Consider the following 17,615-nt stretch of genomic DNA (forward strand, 5'->3'; position numbering starts at 1 on the left):
ATTTAGGCCAAAATGCTCACGAACTTGGGCAAAACTTAATCCTTTTATATAAATTGTTATTTATCTGCAATTTCACATAATCTTAAAGTTGTAGCAATAAATGATGCAAAATTATTTTAGAGTTGAACTGAAACTTTCTATTTTCCAGTAAACATGGAGTCCAATGCAAGCGATTTACAGTAGTGCACCTCCGAGAGTTGGCAACGCCTGGACCAATCAGAACGCGCGAAATCTGTCGAGCCTTTCCAAACGCACCTTGGGTCCACAGATTTTGGGCACCGTTCTTTGGCCATCGCGTTGCAAACTCTCGGAGGCGCACGATTGCAAAGCGCCAGTACTGCGTACCTGTTTACGTTTCACTCGAAAACCAACGATACCTCCAAAATACCAATCAAATATCCTGGGTGTGACAATGATAGCACGCTTCGCAGCGAATTATTGCATCACTCTGTCATCTGAGTTTGGTTAAAGAAGCTTATTTCTTGAGGTCTTTAAGCTTGTGTGCAGTGATATATGAGCCTTGAACTGACGTGCTTTGATGTTCAAACGTGTGAAGTAAGGGTTTAAAATGTGAAGAAAAAGATTTTAAAGAGTTCAGTACAGACAGGTGTATGGTCTTTCAGTGGTTGAAGCAACCAACGCCCCTGGTGTCAATATTGATAATATTTATTTCACAGGGACACAAGATACCAAATGTCGGTTCACACGGACGATAGAGATGAGCATACTCCTAAATTTTATTGAGAGTGTAGTTCCTTCAAGATTGAACAAGACATAGAGGTGAGACAGAACTAATAATTAACTTTATTTGACAGAATAATACAGTGCCAACTCGCAATAAAAAAGCAAAACGAGGCATCAGCACATGTCTATGCTTATAAGTTGTAAAGTACAGTTGTGTTTGAAATAATTGAAGTCCCTGTAGTGAGTGTTAATTTTAAATTATCTTTGCATATTAAAGACGGGTACATTGTATGGAAATAAAATTTGAACTAGTTTCGTCTTGTTGAGGAAACGACACATAGAAGTCACTTTTTAAAGAGTCATCAAGACACGCTTGTTTAGAGTATTCCAAGAAAAACTACAGTCTACAGATTACCAGTATGCATAATAACTGGAGGGTTTTCCATCTAAACTTAATTGCAACTGTGTATTCATCACCAGCGACGTACTCTGTCGTAACGACCATGGTTTCTAGCGAGTACATGCGCCGTCTTCGACGGTCGTTCCAGGTGGCACGTCACCGTTTTGAAAGGCCTTGCAGAATTCGCACATATTAATGAAGGTGTCTCCCGTGTTGGCGCAGAGCGGATGCCACAGCGCGATGCAGGCATCAATTGGGGAGCTGATATCACAGTCCGAGGTACTAGCCTTTAGATGGGAAAAACAACGGGGTAAAACGCGAATGTAAATATACAAAAATGTGTAAGTTCTTGATCTGAATTAAAAGTAGCCTCTCAGGCTGTAAACATTCATATTTACAACTGGGATTTTAGTTAAAAGTGTCGACATATTGTAGAATAAACACGTTAGATATATGACAATGACACAAAAATTTGCAAAAGAAATTAATTTCTAGAACGGATTTAAGAGCAAGAAACATTAAGCACAAATGTGAATTTAAGAGGGTATTATAATAAATAAATAATTAATTTGAAACCCCTAAACAGAAAAAAGAAATATATGTGGAACCAAGGCAGAAAAGGGCTCTGCGTAGAGGGAGTGGCCTCTTTTGGAGAGGAATATTGGCCTTACTTTGCAAGCAATGATTGCACGTCTTTAGCCTTTATATGTAATACAAACCCCCAAAACACAAATAACCAGAAGCTCCTGAAATCGAACAGAACCAAAACCAAACCAAACAAAACCAAAAGAAAACCACATATACAATCATATAAACAACTGACTACAGATAATACTTTGAGGTAGCATTCTTTTCAATCTTACCGGGTCCACGCAGCAGCAGTTCACGTCTCTTGCAATCACTGACAGTGCGACTAAAACAAACGGAGGAGGTAAACTCAGTAAATAACTTTTAAACACGGAAAGAATACTGTGTTTGTCTCTTTTTTCACACCTAACAATAAAAGAAATTGTTCCTTACCTGCCTCCTCTTTAAAAATGCACAAATGTATAACATTTTAAAAAGACAGCCGAGTGGAGGGTGGGACCACTGATAGGCACTGTACCTACTCTTAGAGAAAAATTGAGGGGGAGGTGGGCGGAAAAATGTGAGGGCTTACTAAAACAAAATAAGTGCTCCATGTAACAAAAACATCAACATTTACGCACACAGAAGATAAGGTTTAGTGCCTTTCTCTGAATTAATCTTCGTTTCTAGAGCCCAGCTAGTTCATAGCTTATTCTGCCTTGGCATCAATCCGACAAGCAAGACTTAAACGCTTACTTCCAGTTGATAAAAGTGAGGTATGGCCTACACTGGTGCCTTGGACCTACGAAACTGCTTTCACTGTTGTCCGTGTTAAAGTTACACTGTATACAGTGTAAAAAAGAAGTTTGATGTTTTAACGCCTTTTAAACGCCTTCCTAGTAATACTTCAGTCACACGTTTTCTTTATAACCCAAGCTGAACACGTTGTGATATTTGTTTTATATTGATTGACGTTTTAATAAATTTATGAACATTGACAAATTTGGATAATAATTTGGACACCACAAAAGTGCTTTCGGGTGGTAACACTTTCTGAACACCGAAAGACGTTTATTTCCCCAAAGGTGTTTAATTTTAAACAGTTAATGTTTGAATTGACTCCAAGAATGCATAAAATCCTGTTTCAGTTGTTTTAGGTCTCGACTATACGCAGTGCTACTGCCACGCCGAACATAATACAAATGAGTGTGGCAATAGCGCGGCGGTGGCGCTAAACACCACTGAAAGGTATGGTGTTCTATAGCAGCCAAAATTGCGTCGCGACGCCACGACAGCTTCGTTGCGTCGTGGCCTCGCTTCCTTTCTCGTCACTTTTATGCTGTGTTTAATGCATTGCGTCGTGCCGTCTTGGCATTGCGTCGTGCCGTTGTGCGTCGCGTCGCCTGTGACTGTATAGTTTTTATTCAGTGTGGGTTAGGCCGTTGCGTCCTGCCGTCGTTCTGTAGCTGCGGTCCTGATGTCTTGCTGTCGCGTCCTGTCGTCGCACCGTCGTGTCATGCTGTTGCGTCGTGTCGTGGTCCGTCGTAGCGTGCCGTTGTGCCTTAGGCCTACTGTTTCTAAAAATGGCTGATTACTACGGCCAGTAGGGGGCGTATGCCACAAGTCCCGTAAACAATAATGTGAGTTTGTTTCTGCATTCAAATGGGAACCCTGACCAATAGAGGACAATGAGGTCCCCGATTGACAGAGGGTCCCCGATTGACAACTGTGTGCAAAACATATTGGTGGTCTTCCAAAAAGTTAAAGTACAAACAAAAGAGGAACAATAGGGGGTCCTCAGTTGCAGGCAAATACACACTTGTGTGTGTGTAGGTTTGCACTATACCAAATACGCGCCCATAGAAAACAGTGCAATATTAAACCGAAATAGCGCCGCTTGTTGACTCTCGGGATGAGGTTGTCCTCCTTTTTTTCACTGGAAATTCAAGATTATGACCAGAAGATCACTTTTCGTTTCAATTTTATTAGCCATGTGAATTTTTATATTCCCCTTTCCCCGAAGATACCCCCAAACTAATAGTACAACTATGCGCTCAGCTCTGATAATGCCTCCCGCCTCAATTCAAAATAGGCCCGCAATTTGGGGCCTTTTTTGGCAGAAATACCCCGAAACTGGAAACTACCAGTCCCAAATTCAGGATTTATAGAAATATTTCTATGATCCCTCCTGATTATGGCATGTCTTATTGTAAAAACCCCATGGGATCACAAAATATTAATGAGCTCGCGTGCAAAAATCCAACGATTTAGTGGAATGCACCCTTAGGTCCTACAAGATTTGATCGTGAAATATGGTATCTATTTATGGTATCTATTGGTATTAAACGTCACTAAGGGCGCCCCTTATTTCTACCGGTAATGAGGCGACGGCGAGAGCACAACGCGACGGCACGACGCCACGGAGCTACAGCATGACGCGACTACACAACGCGACGGCTGAAGGCCACGACGCAACAAGTCAACGGCACGACGTCATGCATTATACGCAGCATAAAAGTCATAAGAAAATGAGACGGCGGCAAGATACGACGGCACGACGCGATAGAGCTGTCGTAGCGTCGCGTCGTGACGAGAGGACGACGCGACGTGATTTTAGCGGCTATAGAACACCATAGAATAGAGCGATGTCCTGCCACTGCCTTTTTAAAGCACTGTCGAGGTAAACGTTGTGGCTTGCCGTACTGAATGCAATTTGGCGAGCTGAATTGGCACCAAACACCCTTTTGTTGCGGTGCCTAATTTGAACGAAAAACATCTAAGTTTGGCAAGGCAACAGATAGCACAGCGTATAGTCAAGGCCTTAGTCACTTAACTTGAATGAATACTTCACTGGGACCTCTGTCGCAATTCAGGCTGTTTAATGACCGAAATGTCTTGCGTATCTACCGTAAGTCTTTACCAGTAGTTATGTGGACAGATTTGGCACAAGAAATCAATTCCCAAGAACAGAAAAAATAATTGTGACCTACCTGCCAAGCAAACAACCCAAGCAGCAGAATGCATGATGGTTTCACAGAGGAAAGAATTCGGATAAAAGTAAAATATTCCGCTAATCAGAATACCAAGGCTTATTAAGACCGAGTTTTTTTTTCGGTATTCAGCAGTTGACTTGTAGGTGGAGTTGAGCGCTTGTAGCCTGTTGCTTTTATTAGGGTGGGCGATCAGAGAAACTTCTAGAGTTGAATACAGTGTGTTTGAGATAGCTGGAATATAATCCCTTTGAAGCAGCCACACCGACAATATGGGTCACGCAAAAGGTGACACAAAATCTACGCTGTCTTGTTTTACAGTAACCTAAGGATTGATGGCATCTGTCTGTTTATTTTGTCTCATTCTCGTGGGATCACGTCTTCGACGCGGCAGATGTTTTGTTACATGAGAGGGTGATGATTGAATTTCATGCACGGTACATGTAGATGCTTAATTAGACACGTCCAAAAATCTATGAGGGGACGAAAGTCTCCTTGGGTAGATGTATGGGTCCAGCATGATAGTCTAACACCCCTCTAAGATTGGCGAAGCAAAGTTGAGTAGAACCAAATTAGTACAGATATTTTGACTGTAGTATTCAGGTTGAACTCGATAAATAAGAAGCTAAAAAACAAACAAAAAAAACCATACGGATCAAAGAATCGTATACTTTCTACCAAAGACAATGTCTCTTTTATAGAGCGCCATAAAAAACTCGTATTATTAGGTGTGTGATTAAAGAGACTTTTCCCTCAGTGATAACAGAAAAATATGGAGCCCTTTTGAAGACTGCAATGAATGACAGGTTCGTCAGATATTGCCATTAAAAAGTTTCAAAATGTCCTGTGACAGACGACAGTAAGTATCATGTTTCGCAATCTACGATGGAAATTATGCTCTCAAAAAGTTTATTCATTTGAAACGGTTCTTTGGATCTGCCAATAGCTTGTTTCTGCTTTAAACAAGATAGCAGACATATTCTTACTTTAATTTCAAAACTACCATCTGTCACCTTATTTTACTGGCATTGGTTTTCAAAAACAGACAATTCTGCCTGTCATTCTTTCACCGACTTTTCTTCTTGATATACCAGAGGATATCTATCGTATAAAACTTATGATATGTAAGGTCGTCCCTGGTATTGGTTTCGGCGTCCGATAGATTGTGACTTTCAGATATTGCCCTACAAGTGCACGATATCGGTCCATCCCCATCGCTCATCGGCAATCTATGTAGTAGCTGTGAACCAAGACTGGATTTGTATTATTTTTTGTCTGTGCATAGCGCAGAATGTGCTCAAAGTGTTAGTAAAAGAGGTGGGTTGACGACCATTCATATTACCTGAATATTAAACAAACATCCTTGTTCAACCTAAAACACTTCATGATATCAAACCCTTAAATCTCTCATAGATATACAGACAGACAGACAGACAGACAAACAGACAGACAGACAGACAGACAGACAGACAGACAGACAGACAGACAGAATAATGGTCGGTTCAGTGATTCCTGTGTATGTTGCTTATGTAATTTGTTCGCGTGCTGCGTTAGTTTTTTATACCAGACGAATTGATTAAGCGATTCTGACGTGATTGTACAAGCTGCCAGTTCGAGGCTGTGCACACCGAAGGCGTCAGCGTGCAAATAGCGAATAGACTGCCGTATTTCACGTTGGTCCTGAGGGCGCAGTTCCTACTGTGCTGATGGATAATCCTGATTTCGACTATCATATTTTGAAAATATCAAGCTCACCCTTGAGAATGAAAACCTTGAATGGTTTGAGTTTACAAGTATCTTGTGTTCATGTCGGATGAGCATTTATCATGGGTCAATCACATTGACTATACAGCGACAAAGATTTCCCAGAAAATCTGCTTTCTTCGTCGTTCTGTTAAGCCCTCTGTTCCAAACATAATATTCACGTTGTTGAGCAGTGCCATGGTCTTGCCTTTATTTGATTATTGTGACATTGCTTGTCCAGCTGCATAGACTGAGATCTGGGTAACTTTTCATTAACATTTCAAGCACGAAAGCTTTGATGGTGCCATGTCATGGCTTGTTATGGGGTTGTGATAGAATGGCAATTCTTGAGTTCCCCTGGATCGGATGAGGGTCACATGACCTCGTTAAAAATTAGATAGGCTAGAAAAGCTACATAATCGCTCAGCAAGAATGATCCTTTAATGCTGACCCGAGAACCCATGTAGCTGACTTGAACGAGACCATTTCTTGGTAATCGCTGTCTGCTCATTAGCATTGCCATAGAATGTGTGAAGTCTTGAAATGCGTTAATAACTTCAACCCATGCTATCTTTCTTCCCTTTTCACTGCACCAGGTCATCCCGTTGGTACCCGTTTTTAACGAATGGTTCTTTGTCCCTGTCAGTAGTCCTCAGAACAAATGTCGCCAACGCACATTTCAGTATCTTGGAGCCCTGGGTTGGAGCAAATTAATAGCAGTACATAGACAAGCAAATTCTCTTCCTTTTGTAAAATCATATTTTAAATACCTTCATTGTTTTTGTATATTCATTCTTATTTTTATTTGCATCTTCAGTTAAGTATACTTTGGGATTTTAATTCCTTGAATTCTTGTACTTTTGTCAACTAAATTACCTAACAACTTCCATTGTTTGTATTGCTCTTTGTTATATTCCGATTTGCTGTTATGTTACCCTCGTGTTTACAAACCTTTGGCTAAGCATTTGTACTATTTTACTTTTAATATTGAGGTACAGAAGTTTTGTTCTGTGCTATTGTATTCTCTTAATTTTTTTATATATGTTTTTATTCCAAATTTGAATTGTGAATTTTTTTTTTATATATTTTTTTCCAAGTCCATTTTCTTATTTGCGCCGTTCTTACTCTATTACGTTTTTTAGTTTAATTGTTCGACTTGTTTAGTTGTCTTCATGTTTGTATGTATTTTTCTTTATTGTTTTTTAAGTCTATTGTGATGCCTTCTCGATTAGTTTTATTTAGTTTTAGTCTTAGTGTTTATCTATCTCATTATGCACCTGTTTAAATTTGTGAACTTTGTAATTGTGTGTCAATTCTTACCATTTTTGGCTTTTTTTCTGTTTCTTAATGTTTTCCTGTTTTACAAAGTATTTTTGATAAACTTTTGACTTACGTTTGTAGATATCTAATTTTGGTTTCTCTGTTTTTTATATTCTAGTATATAATAATTTGTTTTTAAGTTCAGGGCCCTCGTTAAAAGCAGCAAGCCTTACTGACGAGACTACCATGATTAAATAAAACAGTAATTAAATGATATGATCTGGATAATCATCACATGTGAACATCACAACCCCAATGGATAGGACAGAAGTCGGGCTTGAGTCAAATCAATAGAAAACGTCCAGTGGATCACACGCTTATTGTCACCGATTTATTCTGTTTTTGAACAGACAGTGATTAACTCCAATTTTCCACATTATACACGCCGAGGAGTAAACAATTTTTTTCAAAGGATTCACGTTTCAATGAAGTACACTCAGTTTTGATGAATGGCGTTGCTTGCTGCTTTTCATAGTGAGGAAACTGATTTACAAATTTCTCTGGAAAGTTGCAAAATTAAAACTAAAGGTCTGTGTTTCTGAGTTAATCATAACTTTCAAAAATCAGGCAACATGTTTCCTTTAATTAACTGCTACTTGATAAATGCTCAAAACCTCTACCCCGAATAATGCAAAAATTAGTGTTTCAATTATCATTGTCATATAGCTCCAAAAATTCAAGAGGTTTTTTTTTTCTGGAATTAATTTCTCAAGGCGAGAATGATTTCAAGCTTAGCCAGTGCCCGGTATTGCTGAATCCACGATGTCTTCCACTCTTGGGGGAGGTGTTAATCGGTGGCGCAGCGACCCTTCGTGTACGTGAGTGTGGTCGGTAGCTCCTCATTTCTCATGGCTGAACACACAACGCAGAGATTTGGGTAGGTGGTTCCAGTGCTGGCACACACAGGCATCAAAACTGGGGGACACACCAGTGCGAGGTACCCTTCACAAAATGTTGGGAGCTATCAAAGAAAGCACAGCAAACGAAAACGTTTTTACTAGACTTGGAAGCTTAATACTCTAAAGGGAAGGTGCAATCATTTTGTTTTATTACAAACCTTCCTGTGCACCTTTGTGTCTCGGTCAACCTTCAATTAACCAATTTTCAACGTTTCTTTTACCATTTCAAAGGGTATTTTGCTGCCTTTTCAGTTTTTATGCTTATGAGTATTTTCATATTCATGAGCAAAACTGTGATTTAGGAAAAAGCCTAAATATTGCATGGTTTGTCCAAAAAAAAGTCCTACAATTTTTGTAAATTTTGCTGGACTAAATTTTCTTTTGTTTGCTAATTTATTGTTGTTTATGTGCATAGCAGTAAGTGAGCACCAGTCTTTTTCTCAGAAATGTTTTCGGTAGGCCTAAGTAAATTCTGGGTTCACGATTTTAATAGAAACGCCTTTCTGGTCATTAAAGTGCTACGTAAAGTTTTCCATTAGCCCATCAGGAATGGTAAATAAAAAGGCAATTTGTTAACATTTCTCTGAAAAGCAGTAGATGAAGAGGATTGGCAAATAGTTTTTATATTCACTTCATGTGTACTTTTATTCTCATTTCAACCCTCCCCTCTGTTTTCAAGAATAAAATTTTCCTCATTCAGTAACGCCCCCCCGCTTCCTCATTTTTTGAGATGCGTCAGTCTACCAGGTCACTGAACCCAACCACTATGCATGATGTTCCTTGCTCGTTTGGGAATGATAATGTTGCGCTGTTTAAGTTTTGTTCTGGAGTTCGGCTGTTTACTGAAATTCATCATTTTCACTTTTGTATCTCAATCTTCAAAGAGCCTTGTTATTTTTGGCCCATCTCACAGCTGGGGAGGATTCCGCCCCAAAGAATTCGGCTGTGCCACGTTTGATCGTTTGTCAGAAACTTGGCGTGCATGTAAAGACACTCCTTGTCAGTACAGATGTGAAGTTTCAACTCATCAGACATCTGATTTTGTTGTTTGATGATCAGAGGTATATGCGTCACAGCCCGCTGAAATTGACACCGCGGTGGAAAAAGTATTGGTTGACCTGTCTCGGGAAAACGCGCGTTGCGTAGTTCGATTTTCACAAAATTGGTGTGAAATGACCGTGAACAGTTACTCGAAAAGGTACTCAAGGCTCAGCTCCAAAAACAAAAATGGACTGCGGCGATGTTTGAAAAAATATCGAGATGGGGCGTTCCGCCATTTCAGGGTTAAAGGTTCGTAGAGTTGGGCACAGGAGATTTAGAGCCCGTACGTCTTTGACATGAATGCATGTTATCGGCATACTCACCACAGGTCCAGGCTGACTGACTGCCTCGCAGACACCGTACAGCAGTACTGCTGAAAATTATCAAATGTTAATTGTCAAATGTCACAGTAACTCTTTCCTTTACATACTGAGGGCCCGTTCCCCGACAATTTTTCCCAGACTTTTTACACAGCAAAAGGTTTCCCAAGTCCAAAACCAAGTACTGGGATGAAGGCAAAGCTCAGCAGAAATTAACATAAAAGCGAATTTATTTTAACTCGCGCTAACAAAGATACGGCGGTTACTCGAACGTGTTTTAAACTTTCAGACAAAATGGCTACGTGCTCTTTAATCACAAAACGTAAGTTATTTTCGGATTGAAAAAAATTAAACAGCCCAATGTGTATTCGGCTTGCCGAATTTTCATATCGGGTTCTTTCCTTTTTTTTGTAGTCGAAAATCTATAGAAAATAAACGTTTGACATATAATACTGAATTAATCTACCACTGTTGCACCGTCAAGTCCTTTAACAAGTCCCGAGGTGTGCTAAATACAAAGGTTGTTCAAGTATCAAGCACATAGGCTACGTTTGACTTAGTACCACACATGAGAATCTCTATTATGAACAACCATTTCACCACATCCACAATAGGTGAGAAAAACTACAAATTATTCTCGGCATCGACGGCTCCTTACCTGCAATGCAAATAAGACTAGAGTGACGCATACTGAAGAATTCTTTGCCAGACGGCTGGTCAACGACACAGAGTGTGTGATGACCTGTAGTTGGGACAGTCTAAATTTATACTTTATTTTCCCGAGACACATAACACTTTTCAGGTCACAAATACAACTGAACCCGAACTGACGAACTCGAGAGTTTGACATGTTAGGCATCGTGTACCATATCACGTCAGTGCTTTGCGAGACGCCTCTGATATGGTGGTTTTACTGTGTATGCTGCCGCCTTCTGTTTTGTCCGATCGTAAACAACGTCAAATTTCGAATACAAAACGCTAGGCGCGGCTTACTTGCTTTTCAACGGAAAAAAGTCTGCCTCACAAGTATATTTTTGCAACGATTTCTATTCACAAAGTCAAAAGCCAGTAGGATTTTTCCCAGGGGACAGTTGCCTTATCAGGTTTGGTATCACCAGCGTTAAAAATATAGATTACATTTTTCCCCATGCAGACCAAGTAGATCATACGCCCTTGAATATTTATAAAAAGGTGATAAACGTGTACCTTGCAAACTGTTTCTTCACTTCTCGTTTCGTTGACTTTGCACAACTTCAACCTCGGTACTGCCATACATCAACTTATGTTATAATTGATTTTCAAATACCTCATACATCTAAAATTCCGACATTAGTGTTTCTTGGGATGTTCCAGTTAGGAATCATTCTTCCAAAACATATCGAACGTGATAGGGCAACCCCATGTAAAATCCCCCATAGATGGACCGCGCGAGGTTTCTGGAAGTTCGCTGCGTGGCTTTTTACTGTCAGGCTCCTAATAGCCGTGGGGCACACAACTGGACACCGTGGGGATGAGGTTACGGGGGCATTGCTATTGAGCCAGTTCCAAGAGACGATAGAACAATGGAGTGGTGTTTATTGGACATTCCCAGGGCCTCCTCAAAGCGGCCGAAAACATTGCTTTGGGTTTTGTAAAGAGCGAGCGTCACAAAACATTTGTTACGTAGGCGTTTCACAAGTCCTGCCACTGGACTATGGCGAATAGCGTTTCCATGGTCACCGGATCCGTAACCAGAAACATGTATGGAGACAACGCAAGTACTAGTCATTGTGGCCCGCAAAAACGTAGAATTAGAAACGGTTGCGGTACCCAAACGGAGACAAAATTTATAGAATGTTACAAATGAAACAGCTTTGGACAATAATTGATATGCAAGTTTCACCCCATTGCCGCTCTCCCTCTCTCCCACACTTCGATGAAAATAGGCCCAATCCTTTTTTAACGGCGCCATGCTCCAAGGAATTAAGGGCGGCCTAAATGATTCACTTACGTTTTTATTATTCAGAGACAATCTATAAGAAAAATCCTTCATAGTTTGAAACGGCACTGAACCAACTTCAAACATCGGTTCTCGTTTTGTCAGAGCATTGACGTGAAACGACAGATAACTAAAATATGCAAACACGCGGATATTTGTGGCCGAGGATTTAAAATATCAGACTTGTAGACTCTAGTCACTTGACTTGGACTCGAGTAGGACTCGAGTCGGTATTTTGTTGACTCGTGAAATGACTTGTAACAATCAGTTCTTGACGTGTGACTTGACTTAGCCTTACACAAAATGACGTGTAACTTGACTTTATGACTTGTTACCAACGCAAGTCAGAAAACTAGTTATTTTGAAGTAGGCCTGTCGACTTACGCTTTGCGTCCTTAAAATGATGTCGTTTGCCAAAGGCCACATCTGAATCCCTTGGCTGTTTTCAGCTGTTTTCATTGATTTTCCCCGAAATTCCAAGGCGGGTTTCTGCCTCTGGAACTTGGTCTTGTGCCGGCTGGATATTCTTGCACAACTGAGGCAAGTTCTCTCCAAAGAGTAAATCTGTAATTGGCATTTGCACTGAGCAGAGGCTCCCAAATTGTTGGTTGAGGTCAGGCTTAATGAGTTCTTGTCTGCGCAGATTTAACTCGTAGTTAGCATAGCCAATTATGGCCACTGCGTCCAGCAACTGCGTGATGCGTCCCTTGGCATTGGCATCTTTGGCACAAGCGCTCATTTGAGACTCGATGCAAGAAATGACCGGCACCGTGGCCTTGGGAAGAGCCTGCTGGACTTTTTGGAACTATATACCAAGCGATTGAGTCTTGGACTTGAGTGACTCCCAGATTTCGGGGTTCACCCGTGTGCATTCCAATTGTGGAATGTTGGCCGGACGTTTGTAGTCCTTAAGTTTCGAGACAATTTTCTCGTCGGCAGCTTTGTGACGTAATATCTTGCCCACGACATCGGCTAATTTCTCGCCAACGGCGCTGCCTGAATCCTCAACAGCGTATAGCTGTTCGAAGGATTGCAGCACCTCTCCAGTCGCGTCACCCCCTTCCTCTGGCTGAAGCAGCTCATCAACTGCTCTGTCGACCTCGATCGACTCTGCCCCAGAAGAGCTGTCTTGATCCACCTTCTGTCGCTTTGCAGGTCGGTTGGACGGGGAAGTGAGAAACCACCGTTTGGATGTTATCTGTCTGCCATTGTCGCTAGTTGATTTTGAAGAGTGGAAAATTCTTTATTTGTTAAACAATGGATTCTCTCTACTGTGAAGCACACCGGTGACAGGTGCAATCTCACGTAAGGCCGAGGTGCTAGGGATAGCGAGGTAGAACTCCATCTTTACCTCAGACTACAGGACCAATGACCAAAAGGTAGAGTCTAGGTTCAGATGTGCTCTAGCAAATGCCAGACGAGACTCATGTTTCTTTCTGGGAAGTGGTGTCTTCCTGGGCCTACATCCGCGGAGACCTCCTTTGTGCAATACTCGTCGGATAGTTGCCCGTGACACCTTCGTCTCTGCCTTATCAAGGGTATCAATTAGGGCCTCGGTTCCTGATGATACTCTGAACTGTTGAAACAGGGACCCCATACTGCTTGGAAAATGCCTTTTAGCCGTTGCCTTCTTTATGGGCATTCACGATACGCTGGCGTATATCCTCACTGATGAGTTCGTTCTTCTTGGCCATGGTGATGAGTAACTAAGAGTAATCTAAAAACTTTTCCTTTTTTAATACTCTTTGGGGGAAATGGCATTTCAACAGAATCTTGAACACAAAGTCATCAAAAGAAGGTATTTATTCAACTGGAACATCTTGAAATAGGTTCATGCCAAAGATTCTTGCAGTAATAGAAAGTGAAAATATGCAATATGAATGAAAGGACTTTTTTCTTGGGATTTGTCTGGAGAATAAATAATTTTGACCAGGAGCAAAAGTAACCTGGGACGTATCTATTGTTATGCAAATGAGGTTTAGCCAACACACGTGGGTTTGTGTATTACTACAAATAGACAAAAGATATAGTGGAAGTACCAACATAATAGCTTAAACAAATGAAGAATTTAGCAAAGTATGTTATTTTCCAAAGGATACGATTAAGTTTGAGCACAACTATTACTGCACAATGTCATCATTTAAAAAAAAAAAAAAGAAAAAAGAGAGAGGGGAAAAAGGCAAGGCTATCTTTGGGTCATTCTTTTTCCTTGGTCGGAATCTGCACAGGGTCTGCGGCATTTTTGCCCGCAAGAGCCACAGGAAGGTTCAATTGGAAATAAGAATCACTGACGTACACATGGACTCCCCGATAATCCAAAGAGGGGATGGGAGAGGTACAGTCTTCAGGAAGGTGAACTTCTGGCGCATACTCCAAACACACATGTAAACGGCACTACATACGTACAACCCAGTCAACAGTCAGACATTAGGCACTCATAACTACGCATAACTTTTGTCATTTTCTTCAAAATCCTCTCCTAAGCCCTTTCTTACTATTAACACTAACCCCCAAGGGTGTGTGTAAAATCGTATTGAAATTGGAGGACTTGGGACTGTTAGGGTTAAAGAACAACAATGCATAAGTTCAACCAAACTGTGCCAAAGTAACGCAATTCCAAAGTGTTGTAATCCAGTCCCCTGCAAGACTGTGTTTACAATCTCGTCCATCTCGTGGAAGAAAAAATGGTCATCAAGCCTTGAGCCGAGTTCCAAGCTAATTCCAATGAACTGTGGCAGATCTTTCCCATCTTTGTAACTGTTCACCAATAATACAACTGGTCTTCGACTGGACTTGTTGAAAGGATTTGTATTGGACTCGACTCCAACGGTAAGAAGTAAACTGGCCATCTGGACAGAAGCTTGGAATGAGGAGACACTTTTTAAAGGTATCAAATCAGTGCAAAAAAAACCAAACAAAAAAAAATCATGGAGAAAATGTGGTTGAAATATTTCTTGTTATTTAACTGCATGTATTACATACAAGTTCTGTCTCACAAACGTAAACAAAAACTTATATGAAACCTGAGCAAATACATTTATACATGGAAAAACAGACCTCCAGAATAACAGCTAACAATGTGCCGCATGGTTTGCCGATAGACCGTGCACAAAAATAAAGCGCATTGTAGTTTACTGGGTCCTATCACTGTGCGTGCTCCAGATCAGCCATATCAGCGCGACAGCTGTAAGTGTACCAACTGAACTATACTGGTGTGTGCAGGCGTGGCATACATAGTGTGGACCTCTGCACAAAAGAAGTCCACATAATGTACATGTAGGGTGTACGATGGCATTGTGTGGACTCGCACAAGTCCACACAATGTTTCCCCCTCTCTGAAAAACAGTTTCAGAGGCATTTGGGGGCAAGGTTATCTGTGGCAAAATGAAGAGGAACAGTCCAGGAAATCATCGTAAAAAATCCAGCTCGAAGGAGTTATCCTAATTAGAGAAAAAAGAGCATTGTCCTCAAGTTTTCTTAACCACAGGAGAACAAAGGAATGTCCTCACTTTGAATGTAAAACAGGTATGGGTGTTCTGGCTGGTGTAACATCAGGTATCTTTTTTTTTTATCTCAAATAACCGTGTATCACTGAAATGCCAAACCGGCTTCATGTTAACTGCTGTGATGTGAGACAAGTTATTTACATCACAACATTACCAAGGTGTATTCACACACAGCAAGCATAAAAACAGCGAAACATTTTTCTTCTCGGTTAGTTGGTCAGTGACCCATTGCCTGCACTCCACAATTTGCGATCATGACTCAATACTCAAACTGACTTTCTCAGACTCCATCTCCCATATTTCCAATCAGATGAGACTTCAGTCTTGTAGACTCATAGCAAGAGCCTTTGTCGATGCAAGACAAAATCCAAATTTCCAGCCTACACATAAAATCTTACTAAAACCCTGCCGGCCATTTTAAAGCAATAAAAACAAAACGCAGTCCGTAACATCAACGACATGCATAACTTTTCAATAACGGCAAGAACAAGTATTCACAGTCGTAAAAGCTTGACACCGTCTCTTGAACGTGTCAGAGCTTCAGAATGGTGTAGACGTCATTGCGGTAGACCTCCCTGAAGTAAGGGGCGGCGTTTCGATGAAGCTTCAGGCAGAGTGGTTCCTCGCCAGCATTCTCCTGGTCCTCAATGTCCCAGATTTCGGGCAGGCTGCATCCAGGGCTTTATTTGAAGGGGAGAAAATTGTACTTGAGTCAAACAAAAGGTAAAACCTCCTGCAATGAAATGAAAAAGAACTTGCGGAGAAATGCGCGCAGTAGATGGAATACAACGGTGTATAACATGAATGAACCGCATTAGCATGGGCCCCCTCATCTTCTTTGTCGCAAAAGTAACAGACCAACAGCAAAAGGGGATCCAAAAAAATATTTTTGAAGGGAGGCAATCATTTTTTTGGGGGGGGAGGTCAAAGCAACTTGAGAATTTCTTTAATATACTATTACACTTTCTGAGAGGTATGGGTAAAGTGGGTGTTTTCTACATGCCATCGCAAGCAAATCACATCAATTAATCCCCTCACTGTTACCCCCAACATTAACACCTTCTTTTAATGGGGGAAGGGGGTTGGATCTCGCCTCTGTATGCACTCTTGCCCAATGGGCACCAGCCAATCCCTAGAAGTCAAAGACTTCATTGATGCTTGGACCTACCCAGATCTCCGCACACACCAGGAGTGCTCCAGCACAACATAGTCTGCTTTCAGGGCTCTGATGCCTCCGTACACCTCCTGCGCAGGCTTCCTACTGTACATCCCATACACGACCTTTGTACGAGCTCTGACAAGAGGGATGGAGGGGGGGAGGAGGGAAGTTAAGTGCCTGTTAAGTGACTGCTCAGTTTGAATGGTAAATGTGATACTCTATGACAAGGCAAGCATTCGTGCTGCTAACTTTGCCCAAGTCGAATACACTGAAGCGCTGTGTATCATTGATGTCTATTCCCTTCACATGTGTCATCATTGTTTTGATGAATGGCTATATCTGTCTACACGTCTGCAAAACCATTTTCGACGACATCATGTATAAAGAGGATCAATTCTTTAAGATTTTTGCAATATTTTTTCTCACGAAGCACCAAAGTCTTAAGTGATGCGATAGTCCCGTGGTAAAGGCTGATAAATTTCCTGTTTTCACAAATTTGTGTTAAATTAGCAGGTATTCATTTCTAAAGACAAATGTGTTGCCATCAAAAATGAAATTCTTAAGTGCCTAAAGAATTAAGCGTGTACACAGTACGTACACGTTTATGAAACGTTATACATACATCACAGAATAATGATTTGTGACTTCATCGAGATACAAATTTTGGAGGCTACACTTGTGTTAAGTCAATGTGATTCGTCAGGTACGTCACATGATAACCTGGGTAAGTGTATGTGCGCAACTTTGTGTAATTAGTACAATTCCCCAAATTTGGTAATCCTGTAGAAGATGTCAAAAAGTTAAAATACTCAAATGGCCTTAAATCTCTGTTTTTAGCAGATTCTGGTGATGATAAGCATACATGTAGTAGCTCAGTGGAATCCCAACGGATAGATACATGAAAGTGGGTAAACTTCTAAGAATTCAGGTAACGTCTGGCTACTCCTGAGTACTACATGAGAAGGTGAGAGGTGTGGGGCTGGCTCATGTGCATTACTGGCATGGGCT

The 17,615-nt window shown here is 41.0% G+C and overlaps 1 protein-coding gene and 2 long non-coding RNA genes across 5 annotated transcripts in view; all 3 read right to left on the reverse strand.

The window, feature by feature from the left end:
* Positions 1-719: 719 nt before the first annotated feature.
* LOC147796332 (uncharacterized) lies at positions 720-4,828 on the reverse strand. Its single transcript, XR_015428230.1, has 3 exons — positions 4,642-4,828; positions 1,948-1,997; positions 720-1,371 (listed from the first exon to the last, which is right to left on the reverse strand). It is a non-coding gene; the product is annotated as an uncharacterized LOC147796332 (long non-coding RNA).
* Positions 4,829-8,021: 3,193 nt separating this feature from the next.
* Positions 8,022-11,821, reverse strand: LOC110985538 (uncharacterized). Of its 2 annotated transcripts, none has more exons than XR_015428165.1 (3): positions 10,623-11,821; positions 9,968-10,014; positions 8,022-8,665 (listed from the first exon to the last, which is right to left on the reverse strand). It is a non-coding gene; the product is annotated as an uncharacterized LOC110985538 (long non-coding RNA). The 2 variants fall into 2 exon arrangements; XR_015428164.1 differs by having other exon boundaries at positions 9,968-10,017; positions 10,623-10,958.
* A 1,906-nt stretch (positions 11,822-13,727) lies between these two features.
* Positions 13,728-17,615, reverse strand: part of LOC110985548 (protein C-mannosyl-transferase DPY19L1-like) — a 28,673-nt gene continuing 24,785 nt past the window's right edge. For both annotated transcript variants that reach the window (XM_022246639.2, XM_087147981.1), the window contains 2 exons: positions 16,617-16,742; positions 13,728-16,128 (listed from right to left, as the gene is read on the reverse strand). In XM_022246639.2, the coding sequence (XP_022102331.2) occupies positions 15,981-16,128; positions 16,617-16,742 (274 nt within the window). In that variant the 3' untranslated portion in view covers positions 13,728-15,980. The remainder of the gene's footprint in view (positions 16,129-16,616; positions 16,743-17,615) is intronic.

Source organism: Acanthaster planci, linkage group LG17 (assembly GCF_054643075.1).
Source record: "Acanthaster planci isolate LZ-2023a linkage group LG17, COTS_SCS, whole genome shotgun sequence".
Classification (NCBI taxonomy): domain Eukaryota; kingdom Metazoa; phylum Echinodermata; class Asteroidea; order Valvatida; family Acanthasteridae; genus Acanthaster; species Acanthaster planci.